General features: G+C 39.7%; 1 protein-coding gene across 1 annotated transcript in view; it reads right to left on the reverse strand.

Moving 5' to 3' along the window:
- LOC128738627 (uncharacterized) overlaps positions 1–18,044 on the reverse strand; it is a 420,925-nt gene that overhangs the window by 73,272 nt on the left and 329,609 nt on the right. The window contains exons 7-8 of the mRNA XM_053833956.1: positions 5,584–5,661; positions 5,058–5,114 (exon numbers count right to left, since the gene is read on the reverse strand). Coding sequence (XP_053689931.1) covers positions 5,058–5,114; positions 5,584–5,661 — 135 coding nt within the window. The remainder of the gene's footprint in view (positions 1–5,057; positions 5,115–5,583; positions 5,662–18,044) is intronic.

Here is an 18,044-nt window from a genome sequence, read left to right on the forward strand (position 1 = left end):
ACAGACAGACAGACAGACAGACAGACAGACAGACAGACAGACAGACAGACAGACAGACAGACAGACAGACAGACAGACAGACAGACAGACAGACAGACAGACAGACAGACAGACAGACAGACAGACAGACAGACAGACAGACAGACAGACAGACAGACAGACAGACAGACAGACAGACAGACAGACAGACAGACAGACAGACAGACAGACAGACAGACAGACAGACAGACAGACAGACAGACAGACAGACAGACAGACAGACAGACAGACAGACAGACAGACAGACAGACAGACAGACAGACAGACAGACAGACAGACAGACAGACAGACAGACAGACAGACAGACAGACAGACAGACAGACAGACAGACAGACAGACAGACAGACAGACAGACAGACAGACAGACAGACAGACAGACAGACAGACAGACAGACAGACAGACAGACAGACAGACAGACAGACAGACAGACAGACAGACAGACAGACAGACAGACAGACAGACAGACAGACAGACAGACAGACAGACAGACAGACAGACAGACAGACAGACAGACAGACAGACAGACAGACAGACAGACAGACAGACAGACAGACAGACAGACAGACAGACAGACAGACAGACAGACAGACAGACAGACAGACAGACAGACAGACAGACAGACAGACAGACAGACAGACAGACAGACAGACAGACAGACAGACAGACAGACAGACAGACAGACAGACAGACAGACAGACAGACAGACAGACAGACAGACAGACAGACAGACAGACAGACAGACAGACAGACAGACAGACAGACAGACAGACAGACAGACAGACAGACAGACAGACAGACAGACAGACAGACAGACAGACAGACAGACAGACAGACAGACAGACAGACAGACAGACAGACAGACAGACAGACAGACAGACAGACAGACAGACAGACAGACAGACAGACAGACAGACAGACAGACAGACAGACAGACAGACAGACAGACAGACAGACAGACAGACAGACAGACAGACAGACAGACAGACAGACAGACAGACAGACAGACAGACAGACAGACAGACAGACAGACAGACAGACAGACAGACAGACAGACAGACAGACAGACAGACAGACAGACAGAAATCCTTCGTCATAGCAATAGATTTCAAGCCCATATCGACGGCTAAGTTTGAATCCACTTTCAAATTTGATTTTGGGTCCAACTCCAAGTACAAATTCATGTTCAACTTCAAGCATCAGACCGGACCAAGCCGCAAAGTATAAAACTGAGTTAATAACAGCAAACGATCAAGAATTTCCTAAGCTGCAAGTTCAAATTTACATCCACTATTCTAGTGCAATTCTAAGTCCAATTAAAGTTTCTTGTGCAATTTGAAATAAATAGTTCAAATCCTAATCAGAGACAATTCAAGTCTAATTACAAGTCCAATTTAAGTTTAATTTCGAGTCCAATTTCAAATCCAAATTCAAGTGTAGTTTGAAGTTCAACGTCATGTTCGATTTCAAGCCCAATTCCGAATTTAACAAGTTCAACTTCTGATGCGAAGAACGATTGTTGGATGAAGTGGAGCATAACGATATACATCAAGTCATTTTCTACACGGAGGATACGTGGCGTGTTAAATAAAATCGTTTTAAAAAAAACCGCGTTAATTCGAAAAATGTTGTAAAAAACCGCGTTAATTCGAAAAAAGTTGTAAAAGAACAGCGCTAATTCAAAATTCTACATAAAATAAACCGTTTTAATTCAAAAATCGACGTAAAAAAACTCGTTAATTCAAAATCATCGAAAAAACTGCGTAAAAATAACCGTCTGCAAAAAGACTTGAGTGTAGACCAAGATTTTGAGTTACGCAATGGCAGGTGGGGCTCGCACCCACGCTCTTTCGGTTGGTACCCGAATGTTTTACTCACTAGACTTCTACCGCCCGTTATATTGGGTAGTCTAATATCTAGTTCTGTTTTATTCTCCAGATTCTATCATTTCCTTTTCAAAATAGTTTACGTCATATACACTCAAGTCGCTTTTTACGCGGTTTGTTTTTTACGCGACTGTTTTTAGGCGATTTTCTGAATTTACATGTTTTTTACGCGATTTTGATTTACGGGGAACGTACCCTTCGCGTAAAAAGCGACTTTAATGTACAAGTGAATAAAAAGAAAAAAGACACCCGAAAGAGGGTTCTATCACGAGACTTGCCGGACTGTCGACAACGCACTGTGTGTTTCTATCGTACTGACCAAGTATACAGCCTAGATAACAGATAACAGTCTATCTTCTCGACGGTAGAAACAAAGAGCAGTCATTTAAAAATAATATTGTTGCATAAGAGCGTGTGGTGCGTATACGGGAATGATAGAATTGGAAGAAAAACAAAACTAGAGATTAGATTACCAATACAACGATCGCGGTATTAGTTTAGTGAGTAAAACATTCAAATACCAATCGAAAGAGCATGGGTGTGAGCCATACCTGTCATTGCACAACGTAATATGTGTTCTGTTTAACTTGTCTCTGACTCTGTCGCGGTCCAACGTAAACTATTTTTATTAAAGTTGGAGGAGCGTTTGGTGGGAAGAATGGTAGACTGGATAAAACTGCGAAACTTCGATATGGGGCCAAAAATATATGGCTCAGTGGGACTCTAACCCACATTCTCTCGGTTTGCGCCCAAGTAGGGTTGCCAAGTGGCCGGTTTTTGGCCGGCCCGACCGGTTTTTCACTTGCAAAGCCGGTGGCCGGTCAATCCAGCAAAAAGGCCGGTTTTCCAACGTATGAAGCCGGATTTGTACTTTTTGCCTGGTTTGTTAAATTTTCTGATAAATTTATTACCAATCCTGAACAGTGGATCATTGAAGATAGCTAGTTTTTCAGTGATAATACCTTGCTTCTGGTGGTAATATACATTAAATTGTCCACTAGCGCCAGAAGCAAGTAGTTGTCACTCAAAAACTAGCTATCTTCTGTCTAACGCACGTTACACATTACAGACAAATTCTCTAATATGCTGCCACAACCCCCCCCCCCCCACATTTTTTGAAGGCAGGACCGGCCGGCCGGTTTTTGTACTTTTCAGACTTGGCAACCCTACGCCCAAGTGTTTTGACAGTTAAACTACCAGCACTTCCCAAAAATTTGTAACAAAGAAGCCTGTATTAAACTTCATGAAGAACGTTCGCAAGAAGGTGCACCAACTTGCATTCAATCGATAGATAGCAGTAATTGAGAACACTGAACTGTTATTGATATTAATCTTATTTAAACAGTATTATTAGATAAAAATTATATTTCTAATATTTTTGTTTTATTTTTACGATTTTTACGAACTGGGTGCGTTCATACTTTCTGGGACAGTCTTTTTTCATGGATATTATACCAGAAGAAAGCTGAAGTATTGGATGGTATGATAAAGAGTCATTTTTGACTCTCAAGCCAGCATCGACAGTGCCGGGATTACTGCTGCTACTCGTATTAGAGAGTCCGGTGGGAAGGTCATCGACTCGAGCTTGACCATCAAGGGTTTGTTGTATTCGGGAGTTGATAGTTTTGAGTCGCGAAATTGCTAGCAACTAAATCGAGTAATTGTGAGAGTCTGTTTTAAAATAAACAATTCGAAGGCAAAGTACGTGTTAATTACAACAATAATTATGTAGTAGAATTAAAGGGAAAATTTCATTCACTGACGTTTATAACAAGGTAACACATTTTATGAACACGTTTTGAATCAAAAGCATTTATTTCTAAGGAATAGTTACTTTTAGTAAAAAAAAAATACCATCTGTGTCAGTGTAATCTCCATTTAATAACTTCAATTTTTTTATTCAGACGGTTCCAAAGTGCAGATTTCAACATAAAGAAGTGTGTGCAGTATTTGATTTGTTGGCAGCGGGCTATTTTTAAAATCATCTCGGAATTTTTTATGAAATTTCACAGATAATGGACTTATAATCGATGAAAATATTTAAAAAAATTGAACACTCATATTTTCTAGAAAACTCTAAGGGATGTTTTCCGATTTTCTTGGATATTGTGAATACTTATGAACCATGCATCCCAGTGCTAGTATTTTTATATCAAAATATAAATAAATTGTCTAAGCAAAACAAAAAAAATTATCTGCAAAAAGTTTTTCACAAAAGTTTTCACGGCGGTAAAAAGTTCATGGAAAATTATTGAAAAATCTTTTTCCTATCCAATGATTATAATATTTTAATGGTTATAGTTTCACAATAGCATTACTATTTTGTAAGTAAATGATCCACTATTCGAATATTTTCGCGCTCTTGTAAATTCGATTTACAATTACTTAAGATAAGTACAAAAAGAGGAATGGAGAAAAACAGCAATTGTGAATTACACACACGAAAGCATGTCGGATGAGAAGTGTCTAAGAGCAATTGTAAATTACTTTTAGCAGGCACCAAACTGCGTATATTTAAGTGCTCGCTTTCTCCAAAGCTTCAGAAATTTCAACGAACCTGTATTATCACATGCAAGTTGGTACCCACGAAAACAATTAAACAAACGCAACTCAATAAACGTCAGCTCACCGCCCGACGAAAACTTTTCCGACCAACAAAAGGAAACAAAGTCGCGTGAAATTCCAAACAATAATTTACAATCTTTCCAGCTTGAAAATTCAACCAAACTGTGCAGAAAACAGCTGCTGTGCTTGCAGTAATTAGTTTGAACATACCGACCCTCCGAATGCTGGAAAGGAGAACCCAGGCCGGAAGAGTGAGGTTGAATTCTTAGTTTTGAAATAAATGACCAAGGTGTCCGGGTAAACACCGGAAGTTCGTCTGGCACGCCGCCATACACAATAGTAAGTACCCGGTTAGTCGTGGTGTTCTGCAGAACGGGCACTTTGTGTATTTAAAATATTTTTTTTTCTCTCCTGACTTGAAAAGGAAATTGGATCAAGGCAGGGGCAAGGCAGGGAAAAGGTAGCAATAAGGAAAACATGTTTTTTCACAGCTATTCGAAATGAAAAGAAACGAAACTAAGGAAGTAAAAAAATACCAACACACACACAAAAACATCATCGCCACTTACCTCTTCGTGTTCCCGTTGAAACTTTTCCTTTTTCCTAAGTGCTTCTTGAATTTTTAGCTGCATGCCAGGCCGTGCGCGGGAAAGAAAAGTGGAATTTCATCAACCCACCAAAAAAAAAGAAAACGAAAAAAATATATAGAGAAGAAAAAACACCAATTGATAAACCATGAAAATATAAGAGTTATTCGCTTTTGTATGTGGACAATGACAGGGGAAAAGTAGCAATGAACGTACACCGCAGAAGGAAAGCTGCTGCGGCAACGCCTGCCAGAGAGAAACTTTTCGAATGGAAACGAATGAAAATAATTAAAACTAAAGCACTGCAAAAAGTGAAACAATTTAAGCACTTAGAAGGGACTTGCAAGGGGAGTCGTTTCTTGCTCCCGATGTGTCGCGGCGCGGCGGTACAGGGTGGTGGAAAATATTTATGCACACAGCAAATTTCCGCCCGGAATGCGTCCAGGTTGGACGTTCCTGCCTTCGCTTTTTTTTTGCTTATCGCCTTGCACTCGAAAAGTTTACTCACCCTCTGAATGGTTTCCTCGAAACTTGGCTGCGGTCCACCGCCGTTCATTTGAAAATGTCTCAGTCTTTCGTTCTGCGGCTGTAGCGAAAAGAAAAAGAATAAAAAAAAACGTCGTTAGAGCATTAAGTCATTTACAGTTTCCCAGGATGACGGTTGGCACGAACGTCCAGCTTGAATGCTGTAATGCTGTAATTTCTACGCTTTCGAAGGCACTGGGTGAATTTGCATAATAAATTAAAATAGCGTCTTGGATTATTCCCAGCGATCAAAATGACGAAACAGTGAACAAAAAGTTACCTTTCTTTAAATCTGTAAACCACAATTCGTAAAGAATTCATGATTGCAGTAGTGTCCTCTGACACTCTCGGTTGATTGTTGAGGGGCAAAAGGTGCAAGAAATACAGACCTGTACAAGTCAAAATAGGGAAACTTTTCCCACAGAGAATCACGCTTTTCCGGGCGGCCGGCGAGCCAGCTGAAGAATCTTGAAACGTACTGAGGCCAACTGAGGGTAAAAGAAATGGCGCAATGCGCGCTCGCTCTGTGCCACCCTCCCTACCGTTGCGTTCTTACGTAACGGATTATACGCCCTTCCTACTGGAATGGGGCGGAGCGGGGAGCCAGATAGTGATTGTGTCAACAAAAGCAGCCGCCAACTCGGAGTGTGCTTTCAAGAAGCGCACCATTCAGCTTTTGTTTTAATTAAACTTTCCTTCGCCAGTCGTCAGTCCTTTGCGCGCAGCTAGTTGGCTTGCCCCTCGGATTCTTGAACAAGTCACGTCAAATCAGGAAGTTACGTCAAGTGGAATGCGCATTTCGCCGGGAGCTTTCTCTTCCGGATGCCTTCAAGATCCCTGGCGTCAAGTGGCTAATTTCGTCCGTTAATTGTCAAATGAAATTGTAAAACGAGTGATATTGTTTGGAAAAACTCTGCGACTGGAAGCTGGGAAGTTGAAGCGCGAAGCGTAAAATCTGGTTTCCGAGAAGCGGATGCAGAAAGCCGTGATAAGCTAAAATGATTCGATGTTCTGACTGACGAAGGAATGGCCGAAATCCAACCATTACATCGTCAGACAGAATAATGACTGCCAATAACTCATACAATAACGACACTCCAGACATCATTCTAACCAGCTGCGGCGTGGGTGGAGTCGGAAAAAGAAACAGAAACCAAGCCTGGCAGTCGCCTGGCACATTTGCACCACCCACCGTAGAGAAAAGTTGAAAATATCGATTTTTGTTATGAACTTTTGTCGCGGTTTATGCTTTCAAAGTCTGGCAAGATGTGCGAAGGAGTTCGTCATTGTCATCATCGAGTTAATTTTTTTAAATCACCGTGCATCTCCACCTAACGGCGTTGGAATAACCGTCGGTGCGACACCGTGTGTGTGTGCGTTCTACCCGACAGCATAAGTGAAGGCGATTATTTTTAGCTTCGCTGAACCGGTTCGTTTGGTTGTACGCCCGAAAGGTACGCAGACAGCAGTACGCATATGTACCTACATATGCACTGCAATGCAAAGGTTCGTACCTACCTAGTACCTACGCGATATGGCGGGTTGTAAATGTAGGTGGTTTATTGTGTAGCTTGTTTTTATTATTTTACACCACGAAGGAGGATTTCAATTTTGATTATATGCGTACACAAGTAATTGAGCACGCTTCTTCGAGCGCGTTGAAACCTACGTCAGACGGGAGGATTGTCTTGAACAATAGAGCAGCCGTTCTTGCCGGTAAACATAATTGTTTTCTTGAAATTTTAGAATGGCTCTGGTTTATTGGTAGGACTTTATTGCGATATTTTCCTTTTTAAAACGCATGTTTTGAGTTATACAGTACATCATAATAATAAGTATCGAATTTTTCTCTGCGTTCAGTCAAGAAGATTTGTTATGTTCAGCGATGATTCGTTCTGCTGAGGGTTTTTGTTTTGGGCACCCTAGATTATATGTACGCATAGGTTTCGAACTGGTTCATGCCACATGGAAAACACTCCTATTTTGAAAAATCCTTTTTCTTTGCCTATTTGATTTCTGGGAAATGCCTTTGAGAAATCCAATTTTCACATGAAAAGGGTTTTTTTTGGTTTATATTTCATCCATACGATAGGAATATTTATTTAGAGACGAAGATATTAAAACTAATTTGAATAATTAATTTAAAACATGATATGCACAATTTGTGCTTCATTAGGCTAATGTCGGCAAGAAGGCTAACTGTCCAGCTTTAAGTGCTTCCCCGTATTAGAGTTCCAACACTATCGTAAATTAAATTTTAAGAAAAACCTAAATGAAACTAGGCGCAATTGAAACGAAATGAAAATAGACCGAGATACAATTATAGCGTTGTTGAAAAAAATCTTAACCTTCATCTGAAACGAAATGAAGTTAGGTTAACATCAATTTCAAGTTGACAAAAAAATCAACATCAAGAGATAAACTGAACAAAACTAACTAATTTAAACTCAAATTAAAGCAGAGAAGATTAGAATACAAGTTAAATTGTTATGTTATTTTTGAGCCATTGTTGTATTATTTATATTAGTTTTGCATTCATTTTGTTATTTTTGTGCCATTTTTTATTATTTTTGTATCTGTCTTGTTGTAATTTTGTATCTGTTTTGACTCGATTTTGTAGCATTTTTCCCCTTGGGGACCTTGGACCACTGTAGCATTAGTTATATCAGTTGTATGTTTATTTTTGGATCGTTTTCGTGTAATTATTGCCTTCTATTTGTATAAATATTTTCTTCCAGTCGGCCTTGAGGCACCACACCACCGGCCTAACGAGTCAGTCGTCGCATGTTCTCGCAATCTCGACTGAATGAGGCTATAAAAGTCAGAAGGATCGTAGCAGCAGCCGCGTCATTGTCTTGTACTTTAACAGTTAGCTGCGAAAAAAACATAAGTTCGAATTCCGAAAGCGGAATGTAGCACCAAGGCTTTTTTACTGTAATATTTTTAGCCTTTCTTTCTTAATTTTCCTTTTACGGCATTTTTATATTGTATTTTTTATCATTTTTATGCCAATTTTGTATATGTTTATCATATTTATGTATTTTTTGAGCCAAACATACAATATTTTTGTTATTTTTCAGTTTCAAGTTTTTCGTACCATTTTGATTCTCTTTTTGGTATTATTTTGGTATTTTTTGTGCCATTTTGGAGTAGTTTTTCATCAGCTTCTTAGCTTCTTAATTTTTTTAGCCTGCTTATATCTGTTGAGCATCCGTGTTGTTTTTTGGGTTATTTCTGTGTTGTTTTTGTGTCATTGTTACTGTGTGTGTTGTTTATTTTGAAGTTTGTTGGAGCGTCTTAGTAGAATACGAAAACTGAAATTAAATAGAAAAAAAAAACTTTTCCAAATTCCAAACTTCCAAACTTACAAATAAACAATTGTATAAAAATATCAACAGGCCTACTGGCCCTACTGATACACTTAAACTAGAATCTACGTGCTAGTGCCAGGAAACGAGTTTTCAGTACCTCGCGGCTGACGTTTAAGTCGAAGCTATGTGTAAATCGATTAAATGACGTTGCAAACCGATGATTGTGCTAAATGTGCTATAGTTGGTTCGCCGATGCGATACACGCAGAAATGGACCGTTGCGTAGAACACGACTTTGGGCGTATATGTCGAGGTTCGCGAGTAGACATGGGCAATCCACTCTCGAGGTCAGCATGTCGGCGACTGCCATTGCTCTGATCACGTCGCGACGAGTGTTCAACGGGTCAAGATCGATGAGTCTGCAGCGTTGTTCATAGCAGGGCAACTGAAAGGGGTCGTTCCAGGGCAATCTTCGAAGTGCAAAACGTATGAATCGGCTGCACTGATTCGATTCGGTCAACTCCATTTTGGTAGTACGGACTCCACGCAGGAGCGCAGTACTCAAGGTTGGACCGGACAAGAGCACAGTAGAGAGCTTTGAAGCAGTAGATGTCGTTGAAGTTCTTGGCGATCCGCATGATAAATCCCAGATTCCTGCAGGCCTTATCGACAATACTTGTATGTAAGCCATGATTGTGGACTGACTGTACTGCCGAATACTCTGTCATCACCTTCACAGGAAGCAGAACACCAATTGCGTGCAATTATAAAATCGACAAGCTCTTGTCCTGAACGGGTCAAAGTTGTTGAAGACCTAGGAGTTGCTTCAGCAACCATTATTCAAATATGATTTCAAAAGTAAATCGTAATCTGTTATATTGCGCATTGCTAAAGATCTCCGTGACCCATATTGTTTGCGAGCTCTTTACTTTTCACAAGGACGTTCTGACTTTATCATTGAGGCCGTGCACTAATTACGTACGGCATAATGGAGGGAGGGGGGGGGGCTTTCCGAAGAATCTTATTTGGGGGAGAGGGGGGTTTAATTATTTCTTACGTAAGATTTTCATACACGAAAAAATATGAATAATTCAAATTTTTTAATAGCAACTCATGTTACTTGTTACAAAAAAAATTAATTTTAATTTGATGAGTCAGATTGTCAGTTGTGAAGTGTCGAAATCCTTCATTCTGCAAGGAAATGCCTAGCAACATGCTGCGGATTTTAGCCTTGCCCACTCAGGGAAACAGCAGTCGGCATACTTGCCCCAGAGCCATCTGATATTTCGTTGCAATTGCCTATCCCAAACCCGCAAGGTAGCCGCAAAATCCCTTAGGATATCATGAGAAACATTTTTGTTTAAAAGTAGCTTATTCAACTAATGTATAGCTGTACCAATGGAACAAGCGCTTGATAAGCTACTATACAACAAAAATGTTTCTTGGGATGTATTGTTTTTCTGTTTCCAAAGCTCTTGCCTGACGCGTGTGAGCAGAGTGGGGTCAGTATTTTGTTTCAAAGGAAACCGTGGATGAGTATTACAGACGCTGTGAAGTCTGTCGATAAAGAAGGGTCAAGTCTTAGAAAGACGTTTGAGCCCAAGGCTCAAAGTGCCAATACCAAGATAATACCATGTCGCGTGTCATCTAGAATAGGCAAAAAAGTTCTTTGTATGCTACGTGGCGAGAACACACGTGTTCAGAGGATGTAGAGTGAATCAATGCGAATTATGTGAACGCTAGTGAGTTTTTGAGCATATACTAACATCTATTGACAACCTCAATACTGAAATATGTTCGTGAGTGGGCTATGAAGGGATTTACAAGAGGTAATTGATTTTGTTTGTGTCTAAAAATAGCCCAACCCATGTCGCTACGGTTAATAAGGGGGTTTGTGCAGACTCCTTTTGGCCGCAGAAATCTCCTTTGTCTAGGTTTATTTAGTTTCCTAGGTCTACTGACCTCTATTACTTGCCTTCAGTTGGGTCAAAGGTCATCCGAGATTCACGATTTATTCACAACACAGTTTAATTTGTGGTAATAAGAAGTTTGTCGGGTCAGCTAGTTAAGAGAAAATTTCTGCTTGAGTTGTACCATCTTTGTACACTCGCTCATTTTTATTTATGCGCTGCGACGAGTTTTTGCGAGTACGTGTTTAGCTAACATTTAAAGTCGTCGCTCTCGTTCATCGTTGCTGCTCGAGCTGTTGATACCGATTACTCGCGAGGGTCCCCACCCCTGCCCGCGAGTGGAATCGAGGACGAAGATGAAGAATAAAAGAAAAAATAATGCAAAATCTGTACCTCGGTGCGCGCACTAGCCCTTACGGGCAACTGATTGCTCACGAGTTATTTGACTCGTGAATAAGCTTCGCAGGAAGACGATGTAAGGATGTACGTGCGCGAGTGTGTAGGTAGCAGAAAGTCTGCACATAGCAACGGCGGCTGTTTCTTCTACGCTTGCGTGAACGGCGTAAGCGTTGAATGCTATGCTTTTCATACTCTCTCGCGTGAGAGTAGGCATCGTTGACTTTTCGCAACATTGTTAATTGCACCATTTTATATTATTTTTTGCATTATTTTTTATCATTTTTTGTTGTTATTTTTGTAACTCTTTCAAGCTATTTTTGTGCTAATTTTTAATATTATTTTTGTATATTTTTGTGTTGTTAATAAGTCATTTTTGTTTGTTTATATGCCCTTTTCGTAACATTATTGTGTTTATTTTGTGTAATTTTGGCTTTCTCTTTGCATTTGCATAATTTTTGTGACGTTTTTGTTCTACATTTTTTCATCACTATTGTGTATTGTTGTGTGCCATTTTTATTATTGTAAGGCCATTACAAATATCTTAAAAAGTTTTTGTCGCTCCGGTGTTGGGCCACTGAAGGGGGGGCGAAAAAAAACAAAAAAAAATTTTTAATCGAGCAAAAAAAAATTGATTTTAGGCATTTTTATTTTAAGTTTAAGCGTGAAGACCAAATCTATTCTTGCTTTTAATATATACATTATTAATTTCCATGCAAAAGTCTAAGAAAGAAATTTTTTTGGCCGATTTTCGGAAATTCCGTTGTTTGAATTTCTAGTTCTATTTCATGCTAGAAGCGTTAACTCGACTCGTATATTCATTTTTCAAGTTTTTCAGGCTGTAGAGCCCACATACAATTGATTTTATAAAAAAATTTAACTCATATCCTACAAATTATTTTTTTGCCCCCCGATTTTTCAAGCCAATTTCCAAGGGGGAGGGGGGGGGGGGTGTGACAAAAACTTTCAAAATGATTTGCAATGGCCTAATTTGTTATCATTGTGTCTTTTCAGTTTTTGGAATTATTTTGGTATCATTTTTTTTTTATCTTTGTGTCATTTATGGAACTCAAGTTATTTTAATCATTATTATAACAGATTTCAATCATTTTGGTGTAATGCTTGTATTAGTTATGTGCCATTTTGAAGTAGCATTTTACATCCTGTAAGAATAATATCTGTATCGTTTTGATATCTATTTGTCATACAAGTCCATATGTGAAGCTGGTAACGTCACAATCTAGCTGGTTTAGTAACAATTCCGAAGTCCCCTAAGGTAGTATCTTGGGGCCTCTACTGTTTGCGTTGTTTATCAATGATATCAGTGTGCTATTACCTTGTGGCACACGACTGTTGAATGCCGATGACAAAAAAATCATACAGCTTATTCAAACCTGCGATGATTGCTTCAGACTCCAAGCGTTAATTGACTTGTTCGCTGAATGGTGTCGCCACAATTTTATGACATAAAGCACTGCCATGAGCTTTCACCGCAAAAACAGCCTTTGTTGTTTGACAATGGTATTGAAGGGAAATTTCCGGAGTTTTTAGGACGTCTATTTCTAAGCGAAATCGTAGCTGTTGAAACAAGTATCACAGCACAAGCACTTTTTTAACGAGATATAAGCAAATTTGTTCAGCAACCTAAAAAAATATTATTTGAAAAAGTCTTATACAACATTTTTCATGGAAAACTTGAAAAAAAAGTCGAATAATACTTTTCCTAGAATCATTTCTACAAACAATAGTCAACATGGCCGATGGTTATTCAATAGTTTGCACGAAAAAACCTTTAATATGATTTTTTATTATGGTAATCTTTACAATTCGATAACGATAGATGCAAGAAACGGCAGAACAATGTGCAGCGCCACTCTTCCTTATTTTGCCTACCTGTATTTTAAAGTATATGCGGTGTGATATGAATTCCCCAGATGCATTACGATAAGCTGATTGAAGGATCGGCCTTCTGGCGGGGAAAACCCCCATTCACAACATAAGGTTTAATTTGATTTTGTTTTGTTTAACGGCGCTTGCTACCTATGCGCCAAATAAACTAAAGGGATATGTTATTGTTGGCCACTACCTGCCGCCCATCTCGCTAATGTCCATCATCATCATATCAGCATTCCATAGGCAGGACGTTTGCCTGTTTTCACACCGTCTGGACGAAGCATAAATAGGCGGACCGATGCTCACAATCATGGAATTTCCAACGAAGCCTACCGACAGCAGTTTTATTACCTGGTCTTAAGTTTCCTGTTTGTAAATTTAGTTTCAATAAAGACAGTCGTTATCTAGAGATAGATCATGCTTGTTTGGTTTCTTTAGATTTAAGTTCGCGGATTCCCCTCTTCCAGGTGGATCCGCGGCAGTCCCATACGCGGGGGCTGCATTTTTGTGGTGACAGCGGTGACCCTGAAGGAGAGCCGAACGTAGTTTCTGACTGGTGGCGGAATCCGTGCCATTTTGTGTTTGGTGCCGCGGTAGTAGTACGAAACATAATTTTGTAAAGTCGAAAAACCTTGTTTCATTTCGGAAACAAAGTGCTTGAAGTGAGTGCAAAGTCGGTGTATGCTACAGAAGCTTAAGTGAAGTAAAACAAAAACGTTTCGCATTAATTGTTTCGGACTGGCTGTGTTTGAGGTTAGCAAAATTTTTAATCTGTTCAACGACACTTTTTTTTGTTCCTGCTGCTGAATTTTGAGTTAATCACAAAAAAAAGATGATTGTGGGGTAAGTTTATTTGTTTATTTTTTCTTTTTATTTTTGTAGAGATTAAGGTACGTTTGTTGGTCAAAGATTATTTGCCATATTATTGATATTGACTGAGATATATTATATTGTGGATTTGCGGCTTTGCAGTCATTTTTGATATCGAAAACGGTATTTTATACTGCCTGACATTTCGGCCTTTAAAACATATTTTAGCTCACTCTATTGTCACGTTTTCTTGTCTTGTTGACGTTGCCATGTTTTGTTTGATCAATACCTAGTTTTAAAAAAAACTATAATTATCGACGAGGGTTTCCGGACTGACGAGGAACAGGAGCATAAATTCGGTTTAAATATTATTCTTATTCATACAAAAATATGATACAAGGCGAACTTAACAACACATATTGTTGTTTCTAACGATCATTAATTTTTCTGTGTGGGGCTAATTTTATTCGGTCATTTCTTCTTTTTTCTCTTTTTAAATTAAATGACCGACCGAATAATTCGATTTCGAAATCGGGAAGTCATCACTACAAGTTCTTCGCTGGTAGAAAATTCATCAGTTAATGAGCGTATTTTATCGTCGACTATAATTGCCGAGAATTTAAGCAATAGCGACGAAGAGAACTCAGACACTGAGACTCATTTAAAGCAATTAAAAAAGCGGTTTGTGGAAATTAGCAAAGAATTTGAAGATTCTTTGGGAGTTAAAATTGGGAAATTCTAAACCAGAAATTATGGCATTTCCCTTAGCGCTAGCCCACCAGCTTATCCCTGATTACTCAGGACAAGTGGAGGAGCTTGATGGATTTATCGGACAAGTGGACTATTTTGCGTCTCTTATTGCAGAGGGCGAGTCACAGTCCCCGCTCATTACAATTGTAATGGGTAAACTAAAAAGTGATGCGGCGAGAAAAGCTAATATTATAAAAGCCGATAACTGGGAGAACATAAAGGCTAATTTAAGGAAAATTTTCGGAGTCTCGGTTAAAATGGACGAGGTGATAGCCAGAGTTGATAATCTGGAACAAGAAGAGGAAGAATCATTTTCAGCTTTCGCAAATAGGGCAAAGCAACCTAAAATTCAGACGGAGTTTTTTGACCCCCCGAATGAAATAAGAGAGTCGATTACTGCCAGGAATCTTAAATGGCATTTCATTAGCGGATTGCGTAATCCGCAACTAAAAAAAATGGCAAAGACAAAAAAGACGCTCACACTGGAAGAGCTTATAGATTCTTTGGAATCAGAGCAACACTGGTGTGAACAGATCGAAGTCTTAGAATCCAAAATTTTGGGAAGAAGGTTGATAGAAGATCAAGCAAGAGGTGCATTCGCATACTCAGGTCCTTCCAGGCTCCGACCCGGACAACCGGAGGTTCACGGTGCGGGAAATCAAGGCAATCCATACCGAATGGACTCGGTAATGCAGGTTTTGAATAACTTACCCAGGGAAATGAATTGGGGTACACAGGACGGGCGCAATCGTAATTATGGATACGGTTACCCATGCAATGAAAATCAGCCAAGAAACGATGGTCCTAGTTATTCTAACTATAGTAGAGGTAATGATAATGGGAGACCTTATCGTAGTAAGGGTAACGGTAATTACAATAACTATAACGATAACAACAGGGCATATCGGAATAATGACTACAGATACGATAATGACCCGAAATATGAAAGCGGCGGAGGCTATAGAAATAACGGCCAATGCGCGCCTAATTTTAACATTAACAGTAATAATTCCAGAAATAACCATCGGAATTATTGTTATAATTTTAATAGAAATAATCCTAGGGAGCATGATCAACATCGGCCACAACAGAGCGGTGGAGGTTCAAATAGCCGGCGTGACCGTCCGGATCAATTTGCTCAAAATAACCAGGGACCAAGGCCGCAGCAACACACAGGATATCACAATCGACCCAGAAAATTAGACCATAGAGTGTTCGCCGCTTGGCAAGTACAACATAATCATTGTACTTTCTGCGGAGGTGGCAAATCAACCCCACCGGAGAATAATTTTTTCCCATACGTGTCCAGAAATCAAGGACCCAACTGGGACTACAGCGCGTGCGTAGCAAAACGCATATATTATAATGCCGATAGACAACTTACAATGGATCTTACGGCAAAACAATATTATCACGTGACATTCACGGTTTTGTTAGACACAGGAGCATGTGACAACCTGATCGAAAAGGACATGCTGTATTTTTATGAAGAGACACCTAACATCCAAGAGTCCACAGCTTTTCAAGGGCTTGGAGATGGTCACCTGAATACCTTGGGGACAGTGTGGCTCGATCTAGCTGTTGGAGATCTGATATTCCCAACAAAATTTTATGTAGTAGAAAAACTACCAGGAAATATACAGGGGATTTTAGGGTCAGGCTTCTTGAGGAAACACACGGCACATGTAAGCAATAATTTTGATTACATTGTGTTACAAAACTATTACCCAAAACCGGGAGAAGTAGATCCTGACGGTTATAGGTCTAGGGCAGGACAAAATGTTCGGATTAATTTATTGCGAACAGAATATGCCAAAACACATTACACATTGTATAGAGAAAATGAAGAGATGCAGCCGATGGGCTCATCTACTGAGCTAAGAGACCGGCGCATTAACGCAAGGGCGCGCGCGCGAGCAGAACTAAAAATGTGTTCAAGCGACTCGGTGCACAATAAAGCTGACATTAGTGAGGGGGCGGAAGAAACCCCTGAATTCTTCGAAATAGACTCCAGAATGGATTGCGATCTTCTGGAACACAAACACATTTCCCGAGCAATCGGAGCCGAGCGAGTGGAGAAATTGAGGGAGGTGATTAACCTAGCACACCTACCAGACAAGGATTTCACAGAAATAAAATCGATTTTAGAAAATTTTGCGGACCTATTTTTTCTTAAGGGAGATAAGCTGACCATCACTGATATAGCAGTGCATGAGATCGAGACCTCCTCCAATATTCCGATTAATAAAAGACAATACCGATTCCCAGAAGCCACTAAGAGGCACATTAACAAAGAAATCGAGGAAATGAGAGCCCAAGGCATTATCAAGCCAAGCACAAGCCCATGGAATGCACCGGTGCTATGTGTACCGAAGAAACTAGATGCAGAGGGTAACAAGAAATACCGCATCGTGGTAGACTTCAGAGCCTTGAATGAGGTAACAAAACCATTTGTTTACCCCATCCCGCTAATAAACGAAATCCTAGATAATGTAGGCAACGCCTACTATTTTTCCTCCATAGATTTAAAATCAGGTTTCTACCAAGTCCCGATTCACCCGAGAGACGCTGCTAAAACAGCATTTTCAACTCCTATGGGGCATTTCGAATTTACAAGAATGCCGATGGGTCTGAAAAACAGCCCATCAACATTCCAGAGATTAATGAACACAGTTTTATTCGAGATCGGACAAGTAAAAGCATTCGTTTATCTCGACGATATAATTATATTTGGTGGTAGTGTACAGGATCACAACCAAAATTAATGCAAGGTGCTGGAAGCCTTACGCAAACATAATTTAAAGATAGAGCCCGGAAAATGCCATTTTTTGCAAACCGAGCTCGAGTATTTAGGGCATGTTGTCAATAAAGACGGCATTAAGCCCACTGATGCAAATGTTAAGGCAATTCAATGTCTAACACCCCCTACTACCGTGAAAGGCGTTAGGTCCTTTCTTGGTACGGTGAACTTTTATGGAAAATTTATACCCAACATTGCTGAGATTCGTAAACCTTTAAACGATCTACTCAAAAAGAATATAAAATTTGCATGGAGTGAAGAATGCCAACATGCATTCGAAGAACTGAAAAATGCATTAATTTCAGAACCTCTCTTAATAAGGCCAAATTATGGAGATACTTTTGTGCTCACTACGGACGCTAGCAAACATGCTATTGGAGCCGTCCTATCAAACGAAAAGTCGACAAATCGACCAATTGCTTTTGCGAGTCGTGCACTTATAGGTGCCGAAACTCGATATCATATAATCGAGAAGGAGCTACTTGCCATTGTATGGGCAGTAGATTATTTCAAACATTACATTTTTGGACAGAGATTTATCGTATACACCGACCATAGACCACTAGTATCCATTT

This window comes from Sabethes cyaneus, chromosome 1 (assembly GCF_943734655.1).
Source record: "Sabethes cyaneus chromosome 1, idSabCyanKW18_F2, whole genome shotgun sequence".
In the NCBI taxonomy this organism is placed as follows: domain Eukaryota; kingdom Metazoa; phylum Arthropoda; class Insecta; order Diptera; family Culicidae; genus Sabethes; species Sabethes cyaneus.